This window comes from Pithys albifrons, chromosome 7 (assembly GCF_047495875.1).
Source record: "Pithys albifrons albifrons isolate INPA30051 chromosome 7, PitAlb_v1, whole genome shotgun sequence".
NCBI lineage: Eukaryota > Metazoa > Chordata > Aves > Passeriformes > Thamnophilidae > Pithys > Pithys albifrons.
In genome coordinates, this window is record NC_092464.1 from 22,576,648 (window position 1) to 22,603,134 (window position 26,487).

A 26,487-nucleotide genomic window follows, 5' to 3' on the forward strand; every position below is an offset into this window, starting at 1 on the left:
ACAGGGAGAACAACAGAAAGCTAGAAAAAACAAGAAATCAATTATCTTCCTATAAAAACAAGCATGTTTTGCCTTTTCTTTGTTTGCCAATCCAAAGGAGACTGTCAGATGCTCTGTTTGCAATTTAAGAGAGGGTCACCATCCCAGCTGGATCCTACTTTTCCACAACATCCTCAGGCCACTTTGAAGACTAAGCAAAGATCTGCCTATGTGAGCACCCAAGAAGCACACAAAGGTCAGGGAAGGTAGTTGGCTGAAGACAGGATCCCATTTTATTCTTTCTCCTGAGGCTTTCCAAAATCTTTGTGCAACTGAGCACATCAGCAGTTGCATCATAGCATAAGAAGTTCCAGAAATTATAACAGAGCTCAACAGTGTAAAAAAAAAATCTTTATTGTCCTTAAAATATGTATATTTTCATAGAATATCTGTAATGTCACATCCAAAGATTTATTTTTTGACATACCAACAGTATTATCTTCATGAGATATAACTATGATGAATAATAAACCCCCCTCATACAAAAGGATTTTCCTTCAGTTTCTTTCCTTACAAGTCACTGCTTACACAAAAAATCACAGATTTTTTGCCTATACTTGAGAAGCTTGGGCTTGTGAGGACTTCTCACATCTCTGCCATTCTGATCTCTCCTCCTTCCCCTTTCCCCCAAATTTCTAGTAGAGAAGTACAAGCAAAGATTCAGCAGTTCTTGATCCATGCACTTTGAACATCATTGTACATAAACTAAACAAATCTTACTCAACTATCTCTAAGGTATGAACATAGGTCCCTATGGATCAGATGTTAAAGGAGGATAAACTAATGCTAGGAGGAAGAGATAACATCCATCATGCACCTGTTCTTTTGGTGCTGGTGCCTTCTGGGGGCGGAAACAGGGAAATGTGTAGAAATGGGGAAATGTGTGGAAACACAAGCAGGTGTGTATATGGATCTCTGGGGATGTGTGTAGGTGCATGTAGTCCTGAGGCCCAGTGGGCAGGATAGGGAAGAGGATTAGATGCTGTCTAACACAAAGGTTACTGTGGATCTGCCCAGCTCTGGAGAAGGTTTTGAGCAAGAGAAGAGGGATATAGAGCATCACATACTTCTCATATACCCTTCTTTGGAATGAAGTGTAAATAGGCAAGGGGGAATATATATTGAGCAAAGGAGAGGGCCTGCACATGTGTGAAAGACTGCCTGGGGTCCAGAAACTCAATGGCTTCATTTGATTTGTATTTTAAGCTTGTCATTGGAAAGGCTTTGTTTTATGCAGGGCCTGGCCAAGATTTTCACTATTTCTTTCCCTCTCCAGGTAAAGTAGATTCAAGACTTTATTTCAATATGTCTTCATAATATTTTTTGGATGATACATTTTAGTCTCATTATACAGCAGATTTGTTTATAATGTAATTTGATTGTTCTGAGTATTTGGGATTCCTCTCCCAGCCCTGTCGAATTTGTGTGAGAGGTTTGTCTACACAAGGAAATATCAGCACAAATTTGACAACCAGTACAATGCATGGCACAACAAGGGAGAGCATATAGATGTTTGGAAGATACCATCTGTACGCTGATGGACTCAAGAACCATTTTCCACCGTAAACCAGCGTGTGTGCAGTACACAAAATCAGTGTCAGATATCCCAGTTTGGACTAGGAAAGAATGAAGGAAAGAAACCAAGAAATAAGTGAAGGTTAAAACAATAAATTAGAACAGAACAAAAGCAGTTTTAAGGACACAGTAAGATTTATGGCATATGCCAATTTGGGGACTGGTGAAATGAAACTGTTTTACATAACATAAAGGCTCTTATTGTTTTTAATAAAGGTTCATTCAAATGGATAAAGGGGAAACACTGTTTGGGTTTTTTCTCTGTCAATAACCTTGATAATTTTTCCTGGCTGACACATTCTGCCTAGCTGTCATATTTGTGAAAAATCAGAGAAAATGCTGACGTTCACTGGAGAGATGCAAGGGTTTTGACGCTCTAGTGCTAATCCATCCAGAAGTTACCAAACTGTGCAAGTTTTTGCCTGGATAAAACATTCACTGATAGTAATTTCCCCTTCTCTTGCCTCCCTTCCCATCCAGCTCAGCTCCTGCAGAGGCATGGCAGCTTGCACCAAACTTCTGTGAAAGGAGGGCTGAGATTATAGTGTTACCAGGGGCAGCCTGTTCATAGGCACATCAGTTTTTACATTCTGCAGAAATTGCTGATTCTTTTTAGGTGCTTGGCATTGAGAGGATTCGAGTTATAAAGTAAGTTTTCAGACCCATTTTAACTGAATTGTCTGTGAACCAACAAAATTAGTCTGATAAGTGGATAAATTATTTTGTGACAGTGTAATTGTGGAATTTGATGTCAAAGTCAGCTTTCTCTTTCTCATTTAGGAGCTCACATCTTCCCAACTTCCTCTTGTTTATGCAGTAATCCCAGTTGTACCATGAGCAGCCATCAGAGCAGTTGTGGGTTTTTGCAGATAAGCTCTATGGCCATGTAGATTTTTTTCACTGTCAGATCATGGAGAGTACACATTTGGAGATACCAGAGGAAAGCCATAAGTCTGTGGGAACTTGCCTGTGGACATAGTTTATAAAGGAAGGGGGTTTTTGAAGTAATTTTCTTACCTGTACAAATCGAAATTCTCGCCAGTTGACGCTGTTGCTGACTGAAGGCAAGGAGGTTATTCCCACAAGAACAAAGAAAAAAAATCCTAAAATTCCCAAAGCCAAATAAGAGTCACTAAGCCAGGCATTAGTGTTGTCAAGTGGTTCTGTTTTATTGTTCAGTACCTGAAGGAAAGAAGACCAGGTATATTTTAGTAACAGCAGTTTTAGGATCAACAAGCAGAAAAAATATCCTTTAAGGTAACTGGGAGATAATTGTTATACATTAAGTCTCTGAAATCATTATTTTCTTTGAATGCTTACTCAAGGAGGGGGCATTACATTACATGTAGGTTCTGTGTATCTGTAATTGTGGTATGTGTTTTACACTTCTGTAGACCTACTGTTGAAGACAGATATGTGATCCTTTCTTGTTAGGCAAGATCAAAAAGTCAAAATATATTCTATTCTTAAAGCTATATGGAGAAATAAGGAAATAGGTTTCTTTAAAGTACTATTAATATTTACAATTCCCCTGATTATTTTATTAATATGTCAACTATCTAGGAGGAAGACTGGGTCCAGAAATCCCCTCAGCTCAACATAATACCAAAAGCTTTAGATATACCAGTTATTAAAAGGAACACAGGAATCAGGAATATGATCCTATTGGAAAGATCATTAGGCTGTCCATATGGATTTCTGAAGTTCAAGACAGAAGGTAGTATTTGTAACAAGGCCAGAAAAAAGGAAGACATAGAGCAGGGAACAAAACTCACCTGGGAGATGATTCCTTTGCTGGTTCTCCATCTTACGAAGGCGCGCAATGGACTAACAAGAGTAAACACAGCATGCAGAGAAGCAAATGCCAAGGCTATTAGTCCAAGTTGTTTCCTACACAGCATCCATTTGTCCAGCCAGTCTGGAAAACGACGGTATTTGGTACCTCTGTATAACTGAATAATTGCAGCAAGTACACCAGGAAGATAAACTAAGGCAAGAAGGATGAGCGCCATTACAGGGCAGATCCGATTTGGAATAGTAATAGCAATAAAAAATGAAAAGTTATTGTTTTCATATACATAAGTGTAAATTACATCAAGAGCCAAACAGTAGAAGAAGAAGAATACAGTTAGGCCAAGGGACAAAAAGATGGGAAACTTCCACATTGGAAAGAGTTGCAGAGGGTAATTTTCTATTCCCTGAGCAGCCAAGAGGGATCCTTGATCTAGTGGAGTGAGACCCAGTGCACGAACAATATTCATCACCATTTGTTTAGCTTCTATGTCATCTCCACAGACAAACACCTGCAGTCAAAAACAAACAGTTTTATTTGGACACATTTTTGTGACCTATCACAGAAGTAAATATTAGTTCTTTTCAGGTCTAGTAAAACAATGAAGAAACTGTTCTTTCTATGACCGTGCAAGAAAATAGTCCTTTTGGAACTGGGAGAAAGGGGGCAATTTCTGCTCCTGTTGAGATGATGAAGGCTTGTAGGGCCCAAGCTTGAAACCCTTAGGCCTTTAGTTTAGCCAAAACCATTTATCTGGCAGCAGAAATCAAAGTTAGCAATGGTTTAAGTAGCTGGGGGAATTAATGAGTTGTAGCAGAGCACTGTCCCTCAAAGTGGCAGAACACAGATTAATAACGAAAAATTTGTCTTCAAATAAGCTGCTGTCTTGTTTCCTATGACCAGCTCTGTGCTTGCTGTTCTGTGGTTAAGGAGCAGGTTAAACTGGTTCGCACACACTGATGTTGTGTTAAACTTTGGTAGCCATGGATTATGATTTAGAAAACTTTAGTGATTTATTCATCTTCCAGCTCACTTCTGTTGCTCATACTCATTGCTCTATCATATCCCTTGCCTCCCTGGTTTTTCTTTCCTCATTTTATTTATGCTTTGATATATTCCTCCTATCTCCTTTCTGTTTAACTTTACAAGCCCAATGTCCTCCTGATTTTCTGTCTCTCTCTTTCTAGCTCTGCTATCTTTTTTCCTTGCTTCTCTAGTGTCCCTAAACACCTTACTGAGTTCAGAGGCAAGCTACTGATATTCCTTGTCATGACATATTACAAATCCAAATGAAATTTTAGTTCACATTTAGTTTGAAATGGAAGACTACAGAGAAAATACCATTTCAGCGCTGCCTGATTCCTATGTCCCATATGTGTTTTGTCTAGTTAATAAGAAGCCATCTGATGCATAACTCAATGACAAAGGAAATTGCTGTTGCTCAGACTTACCTGCCGACTTGCATCCAACGTGCCCGACTGCAAGGCCCAGGCTGACACAGTGTTAAAGGCTTTCACAACCTTAGCACCAGGCAGCAGCTGAGCAAGGTACTCTGCATTGGATTCGGGATACTGGTTTAATTTTAAATTGTTGCTTATGTCCACCACGACTTTTCCACGGAGAATTTCTGCTAGTGGTGTAAGGAAGTTGTAATGTTGCCTCTGGATTGCTACAATGATGATGGCAGCTTTCTGTGCTGCCTCTGCATGGCTCAACACCTCTGCATCCTTAGGAACCAGGTTTGATATCTGGGTGCTCCGACTTCCATACACCACGGGGTAGCCAGACTGAATCATTTTATATCCCAGAGCTCTTCCAAAATCTCCAGTTCCAAATATGCACACTGTCTCTCTTTTGTTAGAAGTGTTAGGAGCCAAAGCCATTATGTTGGAAGAATTTGTATTCATCTGTTAAAAAAAAAAGTAATAGGAACAAACTAAGTAAAATATCAATCCCTTGAAAATGAAAGGCTACTGTCTGTTCTGAATGTACAACTCTCATAAGTCTGAGCGCTTTCTTGCCACTTATTATGATTTCTGCAACTCTTCTGAATACACACACCCTGAAGATTTTGGTACAATTTTTAAAAAATCGTTCTGAGTATCCACTTCTCCTTCTCTTATGGCACCCTCCTTTCCTTACATTTTATAGATTTTAACATTCAGATGAACTGTTGCTGTTTTCCTCTCTCAAAGGGAAAACAGGAGGAAAAGACACAGGAGGAAAAAACACAGGAGCACAGAGAGCAAGGGTAGCACACATTTCAGAGTAATTCTGCTTATTTATGCTATAGAAAAGAATTGAGGAGGAATGTATTTCTAATCAGATTCGAACCTGGAAGGTATTTTTCAGAATACTTGAATAGGAGATATTATAAAAGGTAACTATAAAACCATCTGTTGTCCTCGGTATTTCCTTAATGCAACTAGTCAGTGCCAGTTTGTAATATTATTGTTCCATGAAGCATTTGGATAGTAAACTTGGAATATTTCATATTGAACATAGATTTTTTGATATTACTCATAATAAAATTCTCTTTGAGGTTTTTATCTATCTTCCTTTATCACTGTACCTGGAATCTTCAAAGTCTTTAATGTATTATCCATGCAACAGCAGTACGTATGTTCTGTACTTGCAGAGTGAGACCCATGATACAAATACAGAATCCAAAAGGTCTGGTTTGAAGGTCCACAGACTGTTTTACCTTTACAAAAGGTGAACTCAGCGCAGAAAACCTAAGACCTCCAAATGGAGACCTTGAGAGACCCCTCTCTTGGACTGGCCATCAATTTGGTACTTGGAACAGCAATTTAATTTTCTGGAACCCTGATTCAAGTCTTTCACTGTATCACAGGTGACTGTCTTAATTAGTGCAGTGGGAATAACAGATGTCTCAGTTTGCAGGAAAGAAATGTGTGAAATGGTTAGCTAGACACAAAACAACTGCTTTGTTCCTGCTGTTTATGAACCTTTTGCTTACATTTTTCTGTGAAGCACCATTCAGAATGCTGCAATTTAAACATACTGCCATTTAAAAACACTGAGATGGTGTTCTTCACTTTATTTTCTATTTTTATCTAGATGAAACAGGTTTTGTTTTTTAAAAATCTGGCATAATTTTAAATTGTTTAATCCAAAACTTGCATTTGATTGGTAAATAAAAAATCAAGCCTGAACTTCCCTCCACCTTGCCATGACCTAAAGATAAGGGCCATGATTCTATCTGTGTCCTGTGCTGTAGGGCATAAGTTTTGCTAGTGAGATGGGCACATAAATGCTTATTCTGAGAATCATATATGAAGATTTTGTCTAGGACTACTTCTGTATGTAGCTATGTAACCCTCAGTTGGCATCAGTGCCTGCTCAGCACCGTTCTGGCAATGAACTGTGGGAGTCCTGTGATTTGGAGAGCTGCCAACAGAGTTACTCCTAATCATTAGGGGAAGGTGTGGATTCAGGCAGAAAAGGGTCTGAGTATTTGTGTACTGGAGGATTTGTGTGACTCGAACAGGTTCCATTGGAGACTTTGCAGTGCAGCAAAGTGTTCACCCCAGCTATGCTGAAGCTGCAGTCCCAGCTGGGCATGTACTTTATCAAGTAGCACACAACATGAAAATAACTCCTCATAGGGACCCATCTGAATGTGTCTTGCATATTTGTGCACTCTGACACATGCATGAAATTGCAGTCTTTGACATATTTAAAAACCATTCTCTGAGGGAAAAAACCATTACTCGTGTCTCATGAGGCTTTAATGTGACTAAAACTATAAATTTCCTTTTTGGGAAATTCAAAATTCAAAAGTTGCTTATATAATATTAATAAATGGTCCAACTTAATACCTAATAAGGCTCAACTTTCTTTTCTTATTTTTTCCCTTTAACAAAAGAGACTCCTATCTAAAATTGAAATTAAAACTTTTTTTTTAACACACAATCATCCAGTTGAAAATATCTGTATTTATCCCCAAGAAGTCCTTAAGTTATTGCTGAGTGAACTATGCGAATCATTCTTCTTTCCAAAACAAGACTGGAATAAACCCCCCAAAACTCAGATGGATGTTAGTAGGTAATATATTTGGTAGATAAGTCAAGTTGCGCTTTACTTGAGCTTATAAAAATGTTTAATGTAGACATGGATCCACCAGCAAGAAATAAATATATAAAGTTCTTCTGTTGTTCACTTATACTGAACATCTCATTTGCAAACGCACATTGAACTCATTTTGCTGAGAAAAGAAAAAGAGAGAAATGAAATGAAAAAATAATGGAAGGAAGATTTTTTTTTCAAAATACAGTTTCTTGAAGTGCTATCTAAGACGTAAAGGGAATGTACAAGACATAGAAAGCTGAAGAGAGTAAAGGTTTCCTTTAGTATGGTGGTTAATTCAGCTTAATGCAAATTTTGACAGGAGGGACAATTCACTTGAATAAAGTAAGCAGAATTTACCTTTTCTTCTTAATATTTACTTAATAGGGATTCCCATAGCTGTTACCATAGGACATATTAGAAATAAACTGTTCACCAATGAACTTTTTAGCTAATTAAGTATACTAGAAGACTGATAGTAATTTAATAGTGTATCTGCTACTTTTGAAAATCACATTTAAGACAAGGCAAGTTTGCTTTTAAATCCCAGGCCTTCTGGACTGTACCTTCTAATAAAAAGAGAAATTAAGTAAATTTTCTCCATAGAATCATTCTTTTCCTTCCTTTCAACATGTCTTTGTGCCAGCTGGCTGTTATTGCACTAAAAGAAGGTTGTGGGCTTGGCAGTGAACTTCTGGAGCTTAATTCAGGCAGTAGATTGCAAAGATATAGAGATTGCATAGATAAATTCTCCTTTGCTGTGTGTAATTGAAGAAAATGCAGCATCTGATGGCAACTGTGTGGTTGTCAAGTCAAAAAAAGGAAAACAGTCTCTCAGATTCAGACAGAGATAGCTGCAATGCCAAAGGATAGTAATTTTCTATTGGACAAGGTGTTTTACTCTCATATGCCAGTGTGAAAGATGGGAAGCAAAAGTATATCACAAGGGATACAAGGCTTGTTTGGTAACTGGGAGCTCAGTCCAAAGGCTGACAGTGGGCTATCAGTCGGCAGCTGACTAGCACTGGGGCTCTGCTCCATGCCCAGGGTTATGTTGGGTGCTCTCAAAGCACCAGAAGAAAGCAGAAATACCAGCAAAGAAGCATGCACTAACCGTTGTCTGTTCTTTTACGTAATTAGCCACAGATTAACTGAGAAAAAGCTGTAGATATTTGTATTTTTGCATGAATCCATACCCCTAACATTAGAGCACTAGGTATGCCTTATTTTATTTAAAAGGTAATCCATATAAACTTATGCAATAATTAACTGTGCCATTTCTCCTCTGCATTGTTACTAAATTCCTGTACACAAAATTTTACTATTTTAAGGAAAATGGTGTTAATCTCTGAGTTAACTTGGTCAGTAATGATAAAAGGAGGTGCTGAAATAAAAAGCAAAGCTAAATGCAACACTGTCATTTTTACCCATTGCATAAACACTAGGGGAAGTGAATGAAGATACTATATTTAGTTTAACAGTTGTATGTAAATGCTTTGATTATGTAGGAAATTGAATTAAGACAGGCACGTTGCTTTGAACCTGGGAAAAAAGAGGGATATCCGAAGAGAAGCAATGCCACAGATGAGGTACAGTACCAAAAGCAGAATGGTGGAGATGGGACCGAGACATAGACTGAGATGGATAATGGAAAGATTAGAAAGATGTAACATAAAATGCAGATGGAAGATCAGTGGAATGATTCAAAAGTTAGAAAGACAAGATGAAAGGAGCAGGAAAGAGAGTAATTTTACTATTTACATTTAAAACAGAAGCAAAGCAAATATCTCAGGTAGTGATTTCAAGAGATTATCTAGTCCATCTCCCTTCCTAAAACAAAATGAACTGTGTTTAAAACAAGCCTGACAGATGCTTGTCTAACCTGTTTGTAAAACCTTCCTGTGTTGTGAATGCTGAATTATTCCTGGCTTACTGCTTTCTCAGCCATTCTATTAGGCAGATTTTCCTATGAGCAATCTTTATTGCCTCCCCCATAGTAGACACAGCTGTCAATTTATCCCCCTTCTCTTTGCAGCAGCCTTTGTTAGATGTGAAAGCTGTTACCATTTCACCCTTTTCTTTTCTAGATAAAACAGTCCCACATCTTTTCCTGCAACTTGTGCTTCTGAGAGTGGTGCTTTCTCATGGCTTTCTTCTGATCTTTCTAGGCTAAACTGCTCCAATTGTTAATTAAAAGTATGGTGCTAAAACTGAATGCAGTGTTCTTGCAGAAATCTTACCAGATAGAAAAGGGTTGTTTCACTTGCCTCACAGACCACACATAATCCTGCTGTCAACATTTGTCTTATTCACAACATAGGTGATTCATAGTCAGCTTGTGATGCATTAAGATGATGACTGCTTTAACAAGTTGTGTGTGGCAACAGGAACCAAGATGTGGAGTGCAACAGCTGTGCTGAGCTCATGATTTTCATATTATCCATGTGTCAGATTTCCACCTTGGATTAACTTTAGTCTAGTACTGAAGCCTACGTGCCTGCCAGCAGATGCAGTGTGTCTAGGTCCACCTAAAACATGTCTTCTGGCTTAGCTTTTGCGGAAAGGCATCTAGTTTCAGTGTGTTCCAAGAGCATTCTGTGTGTAAAGCAAAACTTGAAAAGTGGTATGCTTCTATTTCTCATCAGAACAGAAGTACTAATGCTAAGGCATCCTATTACACCCAATCCTTTAACTGGACTGCTCCCATGCCTCTTTCTCCATCCCTGGTTTCCATAGAGTTTACCGACTCAGAGCTGTATTGTGCATTTGTCCCTGTTAAATAGAACCATATTTTTTTCAAACTGTAGCTTTGATTTGTCATGATAATTTTGATTTCCAAGTCTTTCCTCCAGTGTGCTTGCAGCCCTTTTCAACTTTGTCAGTTGTCAGTTTTAATGAGTTTAGTGTCTATTCCAGCATCTATGCCGTTCAATGAAATTCTGGAACAGGACTTTTGCCATGAGAGATCCTCTGTATATCTGCAGTAAATGAAGTCTTCTACTTTGGTAAGGATTAACTAAGAGACTGAAAAATGTTTTGTTTACTAGTTCCACAGAACCTTACCTTTTATTAGTTTAATCTAAACTGCATTTGCTAGTGTGCTTTTGAAATTTTTTCTAACATGTAACATATTAAAAACTTTGCTCATGTGAAGTTGTATCACCTTTGTTGTTCCCAATGCCTGTTATCCTTTTATAAGAGGAAATGATGAATTTTTTTGAATGATTTATTCTTGATTAATCCATGTGCCTATAACCCATTTCTTATGTTGTACTTGCTTCCTCTAGTTGTTTGAGAATTGTATTTAAATGGATTGGGCAATAATTCTGCTCCTCCTCTTTCTTCTTACATTTAAAGGTAGCTGTTATTTTTGCTTTTTCAATCTTTCAAAACTTTACCTCTTCCACACAGTTCTCAAAGATAATTATTCATAACTGTGGAAATGTGTCAGTTATCCCCTGAACAGTGTGAGGTGAAATCCATCAGTCTTGCTGATCTCAGGTCATTTAACTCACCTAAGCATGGCCTAATCTCTTTCTTCTATCATTTGGCAGGAATTTCCATCTCTTTGTTACTGATGTAAACCCTTTTATCATAGTTGACCCTTTTGGTGAACAGAAAGCAAAATAGGTATTAGCAGGTTGGCTTTCTTGGAATCACTAGTCAATAGCTTTCTTTTCAATGAATCAATTCTCCCCTTGATTTTTCTTTAACAGTTCATGTTTTTACAGGAAAGATCTTGTTATTCTATATGTAACTTGCTAATTATATTTCTTTTTGTGCTGTGACTTTTCAAATCTTATCAATATATCAGCACAATTCTGTGCTTGTCCATAGATTTTGGTTTATGTATGTTATTAGATTTTGAAGTTTCAGAACTGACAGCTCCAGCTGCATGGCTCTCTTGCTTCAGTCCTTGCTCTGCGATGCAATTTTTATGTCTCTGCTTTTAACAGAGTTTCTATAAGAAGCTGCCAAATCTCCTGACCTCATTTTCTTCTCAAATTATACTTCTCATGGAACATCACCTTCCCACCTTCAGAATCTTGTATACTCTGCTTATTATTCTGCTAAGTGGACAAATCCATTTTTGAGTACTTGATGTTGCATGGTTGCCTGTGCTGGCTTGCAGCTGTGACAGAACCTCGGTATTTTCCCCTGTATCATTTTCCAGAATCCCATACTGGGATTATATTCTTTTGTCTTTTGATTCAGAGTGAAAATTTAAAAGACAAAGCAGGATATAAGGACTGTGAGAAGAGAAATGGCCAAAGCATTGCCAGGAATTTGATCCATTGTCATGAAGAAGAAAGGTTTATAAGGAGGTTATGGTATTGTTTAGTCCCAAGATTTACAATCTTCCCCCCCGCCTCCACTTTTTACGATCATTGTAAGAATGATAATCCCAAAGGTGGACATAAGGCTTATAAGCAGAAGAAATATAGAAGTGTAACTTTAAAAAATAAAGTGTCAAAGGCCTTCTTTCTATGTAAACTAAACCTTTTTACTGCTATTTCCTTGTAAATAACAGCAAGAATTCTGTTACACTATGCAAATAATAAACAGTGCTAGACATGAGAATGGCCTCTATGCATTGAGAAGCTTGGCATTGCTCTAGTACAGCATTCTGAAGACAAATAAAAGTCCTGCCTTAATACATTTTGCTCACTATATAGCATGTGGAGGTAGATTCATCTGTGTGAATTCACACACAGTTACACGGACACCATGACAGCAGTATTGAATGCATATTCCAGTGATTTTGTGTAGCAGAATATGGTTATGAATGTTTTCTACATCTATCTTTCTAGAAAAAACATGTTTCTCCAGATTTGAAAAGAGTTATTTTTCTATAATGATGGAGAGACATGGATTGACACTTTGGAGCTTATTAAATTTAGTCCATTGCACATAATAGTATCTTGCTGCATGTGGAAGTTAATTCTTCCCTCAGGTTTACTAACCTTTGCTGTTTAACTGTGCTCATACAGCAGTGAAACCGAGACATCTGGGATAAGCAGTTTGGGTTCAGACTATGCCCCCATTTTAAACTGCTGATGTGACTTCTTGCATCTCTGTGTAGCTCCACTGCTCTCTTAACAGAGAGGATTTAGTTGGTTTTGGTTTCTTTTTTTTTTGTGTCTTCTGTATCTCTCATCATTACACCAAGGATGAGCTAAACTTTCTTACACAGCATCCACATATATTAGTCCTCAAGCCTCTGCTAGAGGTTTTTTCAGTCAAAGATCTGTATCTCTCTGGTTAGGAAAGCATGCAGTTCCTTATATGGATTCAAGAACTTACATATTTTGAAACACACAGGCAGGGCTGAGCACATGGCAACTCATTTCACCAACAGAGGTTGAGAGCATGTCTCTTGCAAAACACTTTGAAAACAGATTCTCATCACCACTACAGAGAGAAAGCCCTGCATGCTGTCAGACTTGACATGATTAATCATCCTAATCTTGCTGAGCAACTCTGAGCTGATCTTGAGTTGGCGTAAAGGGTAAACTGGTGAAAATAAACTCTTGCCCTAAGTACTGCAGACCTTCCTCATGCCTTTTTGAACACACTGAACAGGTTCAATCAGATTTGCTCCCCCGATGCCTCTGTGCACACCTAATCCATCCCTACCTGATAAACATACATCCTTCTCAGTCATGGCTGGGCTGCATTTCTGGTAACTACGGTGCTTTGACACCACCCTGGTGGCAGATACTTATGTTGGTGGCAATGAAGAAGAGTGACTGTGACTGAGAGTGACAAAGGCAGTGTAAAAGGCCAGGTTTATTTATACATTTATTTATTTTTATTTTGCTTATTTTTTTATATCAAGCCTCTTTTTCTTCATTACTTGCTTTAAATTCTATATACCTGTGGATGGGCATGGTGAACTTGAACCAAATAAGTAATTTTTTTTATTTATACTTTTTTGCACTGATAATTTTTAGTTTCCCATGCTGTTGAGTTCTCCAAAGTTAAAGTTTCTTCCAGGAGAAGAGTATATTGGTTTAAATGTTTATTGCATGTACTGACAAGTAGAAGTCATCCACAACTGCTGGGTTTTTTTGTAAATGAGACTTCTGCTTTGTCTTATAATCTATGATCAAAAGGTGTATATTAAACAAAATTGCTCCAATACACTCAAATTACACATAGTAGCTGAATAAATATAGTAGAAAAACAGAGAGATTAATACTCATTTTCTTGCATATGTAGTACTACAGCTTTGCAAGTCTTTATGAAGTATTTCATACATACATAATATACAGTAATCCTGGTGTAGCTTGGAAAACAGGTGAAAGGCGTTTTAAAATTCTTCTCAGAAAGACGTGCACTACTCTGAGGCAATCTCATTTTCTTAAAATTTCATTTTACTGTTGCCACAGAAAGACAAAGAATGCACTCTATAACAAATACTGTTTCTCATAAGCTGACAGCTGTGGAACCAAATCTGCCCTGAATTACAAATTTCATTTTCTGTTTCTTGATACACCTAAAACTGAAAGGCATTGGCTAAACTACTCTCCCATGATTAATCCAGTACTTAAGCACATAAAGAAAACAGCAGAATAGCTCTGAACAAATGTGTTCCAACAAATTATTAATGAATTTTCTTTAAAGCAAATGAATATCTACTGTTCTTCTCAGCAGAAAATCCTGGGCTCTGAGTTTTGACAAAGCTGATAAAAAAAAATTGTTTGAGACAATAAATCCTCCTACGGAGGACATTGCATTTCCCACATCTTCACTTTTTATCAGGAGTACACTAAAGCTGCCTGGAGGCTCTTCAAACAGATGAAGGATAGTCCTAAAAAGATGTGCTTAATGTTGTCTAAATCATAGCTAAGTCCTGAAAGGACTGGAAATCTCACCACCTCCAGCTGCTCCCATAAACACATAAGACCCAGCTATAACTCGAGTAATTTCCTCAGTCTCTTCAGGGCTGTTGTACGGTTCTGAGGTGTGTAGGTATTAAGCTTAATCCAGTCTAGTCAACTGCAAGAAGAATAAAAATGTTTCTTGAAACAGCTGAAGGTGAGAAAGTGTGAGAAGGAGAGACAGATCTGCCTACAGTGCAAGGCACACGGTTTATTCCAGTTGGCCCAGGAGATGTGCTGAGACCCAGAAAGACATGCTTGCAGATACACCATGAATGGAGAAGCACCTTTTGGACTCCTGCTGTGTCCTTCCCTCACTGCCATTTAGAGACATTAACAAATAGCTCTATCTCAGAGAGAAATAACACTAGAAATAATGAAGCCTGGCTTCCTAGGGGTTTGTGTTTCTTGGCTGATTACAAGCACTGTTTGAAACTGTTTCCAATCACAGGAGATGACTCTTGTAACACTTTTAGTGGATTTCAGGTATTTCAAATACATATAATCACAGTCTTTAATTTTTCAGAACTTTTCTGTGGGGTCTTCTGCTGCCCTTTTCATGGAGCATACAGAAAAGAAAGCACTCTGTCCTCCTTGTATATTTGTTTGAAATCATCACTAGAAAAATGATTGAGGAACACACAAACACGAGGCACTCAAATACCTCTGCATGAGTACAGAAATCTCACTTCCTGTAGAAATCAAGCCAAAATAATGGACACCCTAAAAAATTTGTGACGGACACACACACAAATGCATATCTGTACCACCGAAAGAGAAGGAAGCAAGTGGAAAATGGCTCTTCAGTTGTAACCCTATGTTATTGTGGTCAAAAGTCATGGAGAATGAGGCAGAGCATGTTATTCGGGATGCTTTTAGTGATGGCCCAATGGTAGCATACACTGAGACTGGAATTAAGTGGCATTACACCCACAACCAGACCTTCAGAACACTAAAAACGTAAGAGTACATATTTTTAATGAGATCTAGGAGAACAACGCAAGCCTGGCTTTCTTCCCATTTACATGAATGAATTGTTGATTTTCAATTAGCTTGCTTTCAGATGGGGTTGTACAAGTGATAAAAAAAATGAAGCCCAGTTGCTTCATAATACCTGTGATAAAAACAAAGGTGAGATGACTGCTATGGCACAGTGACAGAATTCTTGGCTGTCTTATGCTCTTAGAAATCTGAGGAGTGAGAGTATGATGAAAGATTTAAGGAAGCAGAGCATGAGTATGAGGTTTTCTTGCCAAAACAAATTAACATGTATTTGCAACATGTCTGGCATAGGGCCGATCAGATTTTACAGAAAGTTCATTAATCTGTGTTCTTGCTTACACTAGCCTGCATACTAAAATACATGTAAAGCCATATGACTGAATGACAATCCAAGACAGTAGATAATTTTATCAGCTCCTTTACTCACTGAATGTGAAGTTTACTAAATGTGTTTACTTTCTCCATTGGTTTCCTTCAGGACAAAATGAACATTGATATTTTTAGAAGAAATTATGATCCTCACCAGAGGGAAAAAAAAAAAAAGACAAAATAAAAAAATAAAAGCCCCCTAGTTTAAAATGCTGTTGTGTTTTTAAATAAGGAAAAATTCTTATCAGGCAATCTTAAAAATTAATTCTTTCTGGTGGAAGATGTAACCTTATTACTGAGCCAATGATTTCAAGATGCTTTAAGCAATAAACTTAAGCTACAGGCTTTGAAAATTAATTGTTGAGAAGCGCAAATTTAGACATATACTTTTAAAATAGATAAAAACCCAGCAATGAGTTTAGTAAAAAAAATTTACAGAGCTGTTCAAGGCAGCATGAAAGATGTAGTTTGGATTGTTCTTTGACCAAAGTTTCCTGTAAGTTCAGCCCAGGTTTTGCAGATGCTTGTTGGTGCCTCCCTCACTTGGCAAGGAGGGATGGGTGTGCCCAGCTCCCAGCCAAGGTGTTGGTACAAATGGCACCTGCCTGCCACGGTGCTGTCTGTGAGATGCTGCTCTCAGATCACAGCACTGCCACCAGACTGCTTGCAGTGCAGCCCTGGGCAGACAGCACTGTCCTGTGCCACGGCCCGCTGCACAGGGGCACAGGAAACCTTATGCAAGATCTCTTAAAAATCCCTGCTGTCTGTGCACTGCTATGCAGAGGGTGCTGTCTTCAGAGAGAAGTCACCCTGGTTTCTGTCTTGTGCTTTCTCCTGGGTCTCAGTCAAAGTCACTGTGTATCTCTTGTTCCTACCCCTGTGAAATATGTGGGGTCAAGGCAGAAGTCACACTCTCAGTTCTGCACATCAAGACCATGCAATAAGTAAGAAAGGAGGATGTAAGCAAGAAAGAAGTGAAGAAAAAGGTGGATACTTGGGATAAGATGTGTAGCAGAGACAAATTAAAAGCTTGTGGGGTCTTACTGAACTTAGCTGAAGAGCAAAGAAGAGGGTGCCAGGAGGTACAAAACAAAGTATCGTGCTGCTTTCGTAATTGCCTAATTGGACAAAATAATTCCCTCCTGCAGGGTGACCCTCTCTTACATCTTCAGCAAGGAAATGCAATACAAAATGAGGGATTGAGTTTTCTGAATAAACCCCTTGTCTTTTATTGCATTGCTATTTTGTACTATTATGACTATTGCATAATTATCCACTTGCTGTGAGTACACATGTCTTTTTACACATTTCCTGCTCTCACAGTCACTGTAGCATGGGACCACCCAGAGAAATCCTTTATAAAACATTGATGTGCTTTAATGATGCCAGAAGTGTTTTGCTCTTTGGCAATCAACCTCTCCAATACATTTCTTATCTCTTAAAGCTTGTTTATTTAGATGCCTCCAGAAACTAGCTCATATAGTTGGTATCACTAAAGGATTGGTGACAGGCAGCAGTAAAACACTTTAATTCCAGTCCTCAGATGCTGAGGTGTAACTCCTCAGGGGTAACTTATCTGAATTGGATGGCTGAGCCATTTCACTATTGATCAAGTAGTTTGTAGCATATTATTATAATTAAGAACCTTTGAAGTGCCAAGCTACATGAAGCTCTGGTGTAGTTCAGGTTGTAGGATTCAATTGAAATTTACTAATATTCTTATTTTGTAGGGATAACTTGCTGTTTATTAAAATATTTTTTCTGCACATTCTGATTTGTCCTGGTGAGGCTGTTCCACTTGGGAAAGCACATGAAGAAAAATCATGCAGAATCATTCAGAAGTAAGAACCTGTCCTCACACCTGATTTAATCTTAACCACCTGTTTTCCTAAGTAAGTCATGGGAACTGAATCTCCCAGCGCAAGGTGAGACCCAGCCTTTCTCCTGACCCAGGGTGACGTGTGTTGCTCTGTCAGTGTAACACACTAGGCACCTCAGACAAGCATAAGAGGAGCAGTCCCAAGCCAGGTATCCTGAACCTGTGTCTCCAGTATACTGCCACTACAGAAGTTAGAGTATTTCTCTAGTAATCCTGTCAGGAAAGAGGTCACATCAACAATTTAGTAAAGTTAAAAAAAAAATGATTAAAAACACCTTTGCAAATGTATGTCCAGGGCTGTACTCAGTAGTCACTATTAAACTGAGAAGGAGCTTTGTCAGTCCTCTAATTCATGCCGTTGCTAGCAGCTATTCCCAATCCTCCTCAATATAATCAGTGCTTACCTGAGCTACCACCCACTGCCCACCACGTCCTGAGCACCCTTCCCAAACCACTGCAGCAGGAAGGAGAGAGCTGTCACCGGCAGCCCAGGGAGGGCTCAGGGGGACATTTGAGAGTGCACCCGTTTCTTACAGCCCTGCCTATAACAACAAGTAAGTGAATTTACTGACTATTTTATCGGCAGTGCTCTCACTAAAGGGAGTGCATGTTGGAGAAATTTTGAAAAAGCAGAGAGTATGTGGTTCTAAACAGTGACATCAAAAGAGTTAAAAAACCCCCAGTTTTCTACTTTAGAGCATGCGGGGACAAAAAGACCCCCACATCTTGACTGCAATAAGCATGTAAATGTGACATTTAAATACCTGCACCTACCTTTTCTTCACAAAAGCCAGATTTCAAACCCGAAAGTCAATATACATTAAAATCTAAATAGAATAAAAATGAAGTCAAAATGCCAACATATCTAAAATATACCACAAAAAAATAAAATGTTGAACATGTTGCAGTTCTACTCTGCTAGCACAGCAACTAAAATCAGAATGGGATAAATGGTTGGCTCAAATCTTGAAGTTACTGAACAAACAGGTTTTAATAAAAATTGACTGGGAAGCAGGAAAGAGGCTTTAAGACATGTAGATTTTAATTATCCTCCTTGAAAGACTCAGTTGCTGTCTGTATTTTTGAGGGACTGGGTTTGTAAGGAGGAACCTGAGCACCCAATGCCCATGCTAATGAAGTTTTTGCTTTGGACTAGCTCTGCTCTGGTCTTAGTTGCAATTAGTTGTGAGATTGTTTTATTATTTTGTTTCACCCCTGAGCAGCCAAGTCTGCATGTCCCCAGCTGTTCTGTGATGTGAAACATGGCATAGTATGTGTACGAGGGCAGCAAAATCATTCCCAAGAGAGCTTCTGCTGAGAATTAAAACACTAATGTAGGTTACACACTTTGTTAATAATTTCTCAATGCAATGTGAACCCCTTATCTGGTTATCATTTCTGTCTGTAACTACTAGAAGTAATTTAAAAACATGCCATCTGCCTAAAAATGTAGAAATATGAAAAGTGCTTAATATATTTGCATAAGAAAATTCTAATATGGAGGAAGAAAGTACAGGGATGCTTGATTTCTCAATGGCCATTGCAATATTTAGGTATGTAACTACAGTGCTACTTCATTCTAGTCTAAATCATTGCTATTAACAAATCTAGGAGCTTCAGAAAGGCCACATCTAAAAAGAATTTACATCTTCCACTAATTGCATCATTTTATGAAGTCTCAACAGACTTGAAAAAATTGGCCTTTTGTCTGTGTTGCAGATTTAGAGGGGGTATGAAATTTTCCTGTATCAAAGCTGAAGAACAGTTCTGACAGCTGCAAATGTTCTCTGAATTAATAATGTGAGCTGGTAAAAGACAATATTTAAGGAAAAAATCCATTTCTTTCTGCAGCATTGAAGCTCCTTACTTATAAAATATTAAACAATTAAAATTGGTATGCTGCTTGAATGGGAAGAGAAAACTTGAAATCTATACATGCATCCAGAAGTGAAAAGAATCATTAGTTCCAGCTTTTATTAGTGATAAATTATAATTTGGGTCAAATCAACACCCTGCCCTTGCTACTGAAATTCAAACCAATATTTTGGCTCTGAAAAGAAAATCTACTTTGTAGATCCATCATTTAAAGCCCACTGACCAGCCCTTATTTGTAGAAGCTTTCTTCAATTCTTTAACAATAGCAAACACCTCTGGAAGATTAAATAAACTTGTTATCTGCTATGTAAGCACTCTGAATACTAATTGAGAAATCTGAAGTTCTGGTTTGCCCTAACTTTACAGATAAAAATAGTTTCCTATGTCTCAGTGTTTCCTTACATGAGCTCCTAGTTACAAATATGTTGTATGATGTCAATAAAACACCAGCAGACATGACCTGGCTCTGTGGGTTTTGTCTAGCAGGCAGAAACACTGGGATAAAATTTCCTCAGGAGACTTAAAAATTAAAGTTCAAGCCCACTCGAACTTCTCAGAGTGACAGTTTAGCCATTTTGTTCCCTGTTCCTACCTGCACAAATGAGAGAAACCCATGTCTCATCTGTGTAAAACTCACCTGTGCACTCAATCTGATGCAGTCACCCTAAGCAAGCCAGTGCTTTCTCAGCTGGTGGGACGCTGTATGTGCTGGACAAAGAGAGACTTCAGGAGCTGCAGAGAGGTCTTATTGCCTGGAGCAGAGTGCAGAAACCACGACAGCCCATCTGGTATTTATCTAATGGAAGCCAGGGCGAGTGCACAGGGGAGGAATTGATGAGGGGATGTTGCAAGCCTTTTCTGCCTGTGCGAGTTGAAAGAAGTTCCCGTCAAAGTCTCAGGGAAAGTCCCAGCCCTTGTATTTACAGCTGAGGTGAAGCTGTGGTTGCTCTTGCCATGCTGGCACTGACTTGCTCCTTGGCTACTGGCCAGACTTAAGGCTTGGCTGCCTTTCCCTACTCTTGGAAGACTAACCCAAAAATTGCAGAAGCCAAGAATGTTGTAGAAACACAACAGCAAATGCTTGTCTGGAAGTGTCATGGCTCTCCTGTGCCATTCTGCCTATGGGTAGGGACAGCAAGAATGTCACGGTGGAATGAATGGAATTCGGCATGGGGATGGTTGAAGGTACCTGAACTCTGAGATTCTCTAGATATTCTTGGTAGACACAGCTATTCTGTGGAGCCAGAGTCTGCCATGGATATGTATTGAGAAGTGAGTCCTGCTTTGAGGATGCAAATTTTTTGATGTTCCATATCTGTTTGGAATGGGACATAAGTCAAAACAGATGACTTGAGCATCAAGCAATCATTGGACTGGATCATAGTCTAGATAAGAGAAAGGGTCTGATACAGTTCTACTAGCATTCATATAAGTTTGAAAATTGAAGGGGATTTAAATAATATGGCACTCTAGACTTGCAATCAATGCCTGCCACTTAAGAGGAAAAAAGTAAAACACAATCTTGCCTTTAGGAGATTTACTGGAAACTATTTAGGACAACACACTAAGAAGTAAAAGTCATAGAAAACAAAACATAGAAGTATTTTCTAAAAACAGAAAGGGCAAGAAGTTTCATTCAAAACAACCTGTGACTGCACTGGGGCTGAAGAAAGTGTATTTGAGAGCTTGAGTTCTAGAGAAGAGATCAGGTCATGGTTTTCAAACTTAGGACAGGAACAGCCTGTGTCACTTTTACACTGTCACAAAGAGCACAAGCCAGTGTGATGGAATAGATCCAGGAACTGAAAAAGGTGATATCACTTTGGAACAGCTTGGAAGATTCAGCAAGGTGCACATGGATTGTGCAAAGCGTATGACTTGGCTCAGAATGTCTTACAGGAGCAAAGGGCACTGAGGCAGTAGATCTGTCTGAGCATAAACAGAATAGCATTCATTTGCAGGTGACACATAAACTAAGATGCTGCCAAAAGTTGTGTTATTATATTTAAATTAAAGGGAATAGAAAGGAAGAGTTTGCAGAGTTTAAAGTCACAAGGCTAAGCCTACAGAAGATATATCAGAAATAAATGTGCTGATTCATAGTACATGGAAAAAAGGGCAAGTACTGTGCAATTTAGTGCATCAGGGTGATCTAAGAATTTAGATCATGTGTAAGAACATGAGCAAAAAAAGCTGAAAATAATTTGAAGCCATTTCCCAGTGGATGAATACCTCATGAATACTAAAAATAATGCAGGAAAGCATTGAATTGTCCAACAATTCCCACACTTATGGGATCTCTTCACATTGAAAAGCCATGCTTTAAAGCGGAGCTGGATATGCTTATTGCTCTGGAATGACTGGAAGAACAGACAGAATAGTTCTTGTAGTTACAGAAAAGATGACTGAAACTCCTTGTTTGTCCATCAATAGACCTGAAGAAACAAAATGGTTCTGTTATACTACTGAGGGGAGATGTGGTCAGTGACAAATACCTCTGTCCTTCATACATGATGGGGCTCCTGGCAGATGTTCATATTAGCAAAAATAAAAGGGGGTTTTTTGCACTTTCTGAAACTTTTGTGAGCTGCACTGTTTTTTCAGATGTCTCTTTAGGCTGTGTTTGGCACCTGAGGCAAAATGTGATACATTTTTCATGCCTTTCAGGTTGGTAAGGTTTATACAGATGACATTTAGATTTGATGAAAAATACTGGCTCAGAGCAGCCACGGAAAGAAAGTGTGCTGTAAATACCATGTAACACAGATAATAACATATGTGAAAAAAAGCTGCAACAAACCTAAGTAGATGACCAAAAAGTATTCAGTAATATGTGTTCTCCAACAGTATTTGGGTGTTGAATTGTAAAGAGAAATATGTACCCAATGCGGCTTCTTGAGAATGCTGCCATAAGCATCTCACATGCAATTATTGAAAAAAATGAGAAACAGAAGGAATTAATTAGACATTTCAGACCATAAAGCAAATCATCCATGGAGGATTTCAGGGCATATGTTGATGTAGTCCTTTTAAGCAGTGTGGAAAATAAAAAAAAATGCTTGTAGTGGTTTATGAGTTAACAAAACTTAGGTGTACTCACAGGGGGAAAAAAGAAGATTTAATCTTCGTCATGGAAATAAACAAAACCATATATTTTTATTTACTGAAGGCCAGTACTATTTGAAACTGATTATAAATCATAAGGAATTACCAAATAGAGACTGGCCAATGGCTATTCTTTTGTTATTTTCAGTTAGGGAATGTGACTTGCAGCTTCAATATATCTTTGAAATTGTAAGCTGAATTTCTAGAGAGTTTGACATTGGAACGAAGTTCAGAGAGGTATTTGTTCATCACTCTTATTCCAACACGAGTTACTGATGCTGAAATGCTTCAGAAAACAATTCATATCATGAATGCAACATTAAATTTAGCCTGAAAAATGTGACAGTAGTGAACTTGAAAGCACTACAGAGGAAGATCTTCCAAAGCATATGTGCCAATTTCTAGATGCAAATGGATAAGGAAAAGGCCAGGGACCTCTTGTACATGAGTATCAGCTGAGCAACCCTTTTAGAAAGAAAATAAACTGTATGCTATGTGAAGATGACAGCTGTATCTTGCAAAAGTGTTCACTGAAAAACAGGAAAAAACCTGGATCATGAGAGGATGTGATTCTTTGTGCTTTCTGAGTGTTTGTGATCCAAACCATTATTCTTGTTTTCCTGAGATAGTCTTACTGTCTATTACCATTGGCTCCAGACAAGAAGACTCCAAAAGACTGTAATTGTGTGTGTAGTGCATTTTTGTTGGCCTAGGAGACCTGACAATAAGCAACTGTTCCACAAACATGGGCCTAAGCAGGGAATTCTGCTTATGGAGAGGTTCTGTCCATTGCCTCTTGCTCAGCCGAAAAAGCAATGGAGAAAGAAATTGAAATGCCATGCAGAAGTACAGAGGCAAGTGAATTGCATCCATGTGTATGTCATCTGGGGTCCTGGGAGCTGCTAGTGCTTCAGGGCTGTGTGATGCTCTGGCAGGAACACCAGCCCCAGCACAGAATGAACCCCAGGCCTGGGTGTGTGGGGCTGCTTCTGGCAGGGTTGCACAGGTCAAGGGCTGGAGCTTGGGTCCTCCTGGCCCTGGAGAATGAAGGACAGAACTGCTGGTCTGCACACACAGCTGGTTCCAGACCCCACTCCTTTAGGCCCTGGAGACACTCTCCCTGGAGCAGGAAGTCTGACATGGGGAGTGCTGATGTGCTCTTTCCTCCATCAGCACCAAGGGCTTTTCTGTGACCACCCTCTACTGACCTCTGCAGTAATCTGCCTTTGGGAGACTTTTCTGGGCTGCTGGTCTTCTCCCAGGACCTTGTCCAGACCTGGCATGGGAAGCAACAAGGGCCCGTGAAGCCACCAAGAAGCAGGAGCTCCTTGGCACCCCTTCTGCACAGTCTCCACCTGAAAATGCAGGTGGCAGTTCCCTGCAGTCCCTCCTGTCTCACCAAGAACTTGTCACAGCTTCTGGATCCTCTCCTTCTCTCACCTCTCCATTTTTGTCTCACCTGTTCAGGAGTCCAGTAAATCATATGACCTGCTTGCTGTTGTTCACTTGGCTCTGGCCACTCTGTCCATCACTGCCACCAGAAAGGTGGAGCACAAGAGACGGGTTGTTGAAACCATGGATCTTGCCTACCACTCTTAGATGGCAAACCACCCTGACAACCCCCAGCAGCCTGCTGTGAGGGGTATTTTCTGCTCTGTGTCCATCTCTGGGGTCCTTGTCATACATTTTTAAGCTCTCAGCTCTCACACTTCACCCTTCCTTTTTGTTTGCTTCATTTGTTGTCTCCTATCACTTGCCTGTGCTTCTTCTTATAGGGGTTAAAAAAAAAAGAGCAATGATGTTACAAAGCTGCATGTTGTTTGTAGGAGGTTGTTTCTCCAGGCTCATAGTTACTGTGGAGGAAGAGATGACAACCTTCTAAAAAAACATACGGGGAAAGAGAAGAGGAGGCATAAAGCCTGTCACTTTGTGCTGCAAACATCTCCATCAGACAGCAGACTCACACTGAGACCAGGAAGACACAGCACAGCTACCATGGCTGCCCATTAGAGAAGCAGTCCTGGTACCCTAAGGGAATTAGCATGCCCACAGGGACACCACAGGGCACCTCAAAGGCTGATGGAAATTTACTGATAAATGCAGCCTCAAGGCTGCTGGTAAACATCTATATCTCTCTGTTATATTACTGTTTGCAATATACTTGTTCTTATGTTTTCCTTAGCAGGAAAGGTATAGTCATGGGAAGGTACCTTGAAGTTTTAGCATCTGAAACAAAAATTCTGGCTATAGTATTGTAAAGCTTGTCTTTGTTATGTGCACCTTCACGGCTGGAGGGCATAATAAACCAGATCTTGTGCTGGGGGTTTATTCTGAGGTCCAAGATTGCACAGGTATTCAGTATGGAAATCACCACATCTTTGAGGATTTATGCATTCAAGATGACAAAACACCATCAAGCACACTAGTTAATCCAAATCTCAGTGATGCCAGATTAAGAAGGATTTCTACCTGAAAGTAGGGCATGTAATAGCATGATTTAAACATAAGCTTTGTTCTGTATTCTTCACCCCTATCATGGCATTTCTGCACAAAGCATAGTTTCTTGTGAGTGAAAGTACTGGGTCCTTAGTGTTTAGGGGTAACTGACTTGACATCAACTTTCCCAGAACCAGGAAACAAAATCATCCTTTATAAAATCACAGACATAAATATCACTGTTAAATCCATGGGTTTCCCATATAATGGCATCATCATTGGTTAGAAACAATTCAGCATAACTCATTGAAATACAATTTTTTTAAAAAAAGGTTGTTTAGGAGGCAAATTAGATCATATTTTCCTTTCAAATAAAGTCAACAAACTTTCTTGAACTTTGCTTGACATTATTTCCTGTGATGTTTCTCTTGCTTCATGTGCTTGGGCTGAAGCTGTTGATGGCATTTGATTTCAATTTATACAGTGTGGGAATATCCAGACCATTACTGGGCATAAGCTCCAGAACTTTGGACAGCTTTAGTTTTCTTTCTTGCAAAGTGATTTATGTGTAAAGACTGTGAGGAAGCACTGAATAGGTGAGCCACACAGATTGTTTAAAGTTGCAGACCAAGATAAACAGCATTTCATAATGTGCTCAGCAAGTGAAAACACAAGCCAAAAACATGCATACAGTGATGAGTTGTTGAATTATCTGATATTCAAAGCTAGCAAACAGGTGAGTTTCCAGAGGACACAATCATTTCTCACTTCTTTCTTCCTGTATAAATCTCTAAGCTCATGCAACCTGTCCATGATTCATTTTGATCCTCTTCTCAGAAAATGTTTGAGAAGGGAGGAACATGAGAAAGGGAAGAATTTTTCTTGTCAGAAGTGAGACTGACACATGGGAGGCTGAAAGGAAGTAACGGCTGAACACCTTTCCATTTGCTGTTCCTGGTATGGCCAAAGCCAAATTCTCACTTGGATTCACTTTTCTAAATTTAATATTTTCAAAGAAACTACACTCAAATATGTGTGAGATGTCTCAGGTTCTCATTGTGTCTCATTATTTTTTAATGCACATGTGAAGATCAGTAAAGATGACCTTAGAGGGATCTCTTAATTGTAATAGTGTCAGGAGAAGATGGGAAAACATAACTGTATAAGCTTTTACATTCGTAGTGTTATTTTCTACTTTTTGGCTACCTGCCATTTTGGTTTTTTAAGTGGAGATTAAAGATGCTGAAGACACATGCAGCTAAATTATCATGGGTTTTTTATGCTAAATAGAGATAATTTTTTTCATCTGGTGTTTAGCATGTATTCACAGAGTGACACGTCCATTTCTGAGATGATAATACCATTCAGATCAGCCTTTCTTGCTGTTTCAGCAGGTAAAGTTACCCTGTGACCAGAGATAGTTCTTGTGTGTGCATTTGTGA

The 26,487-nt window shown here is 38.9% G+C and overlaps 1 protein-coding gene across 1 annotated transcript; it reads right to left on the reverse strand.

Annotated features, from left to right (window-relative positions):
- Positions 1-370: 370 nt before the first annotated feature.
- On the reverse strand, positions 371-20,355 carry STEAP4 (STEAP4 metalloreductase). Its single transcript, XM_071559946.1, has 5 exons — positions 20,142-20,355; positions 4,858-5,313; positions 3,390-3,917; positions 2,632-2,796; positions 371-1,655 (listed from the first exon to the last, which is right to left on the reverse strand). Exons 2-5 carry the CDS (start codon positions 5,311-5,313, stop codon positions 1,386-1,388), a joined length of 1,419 nt encoding a protein of 472 aa, XP_071416047.1. The 5' UTR covers positions 20,142-20,355; the 3' UTR covers positions 371-1,385.
- Positions 20,356-26,487: the final 6,132 nt, after the last annotated feature.

Excerpts from the sequence above, each read along its gene's own strand:
- STEAP4 (XM_071559946.1), bottom strand. The coding sequence starts at position 5,313 with ATGAATACAAATTCTTCCAACATAATGGCTTTGGCTCCTAACACTTCT. Across the intron at positions 3,918-4,857 it reads CGTTGGATGCAAGTCGGCAG|GTGTTTGTCTGTGGAGATGA; the intron begins GTAAGTCTGAGC and ends TTTTGACTGCAG. Across the intron at positions 2,797-3,389 it reads GCAAAGGAATCATCTCCCAG|GTACTGAACAATAAAACAGA; the intron begins GTGAGTTTTGTT and ends TCTTTCCTTCAG.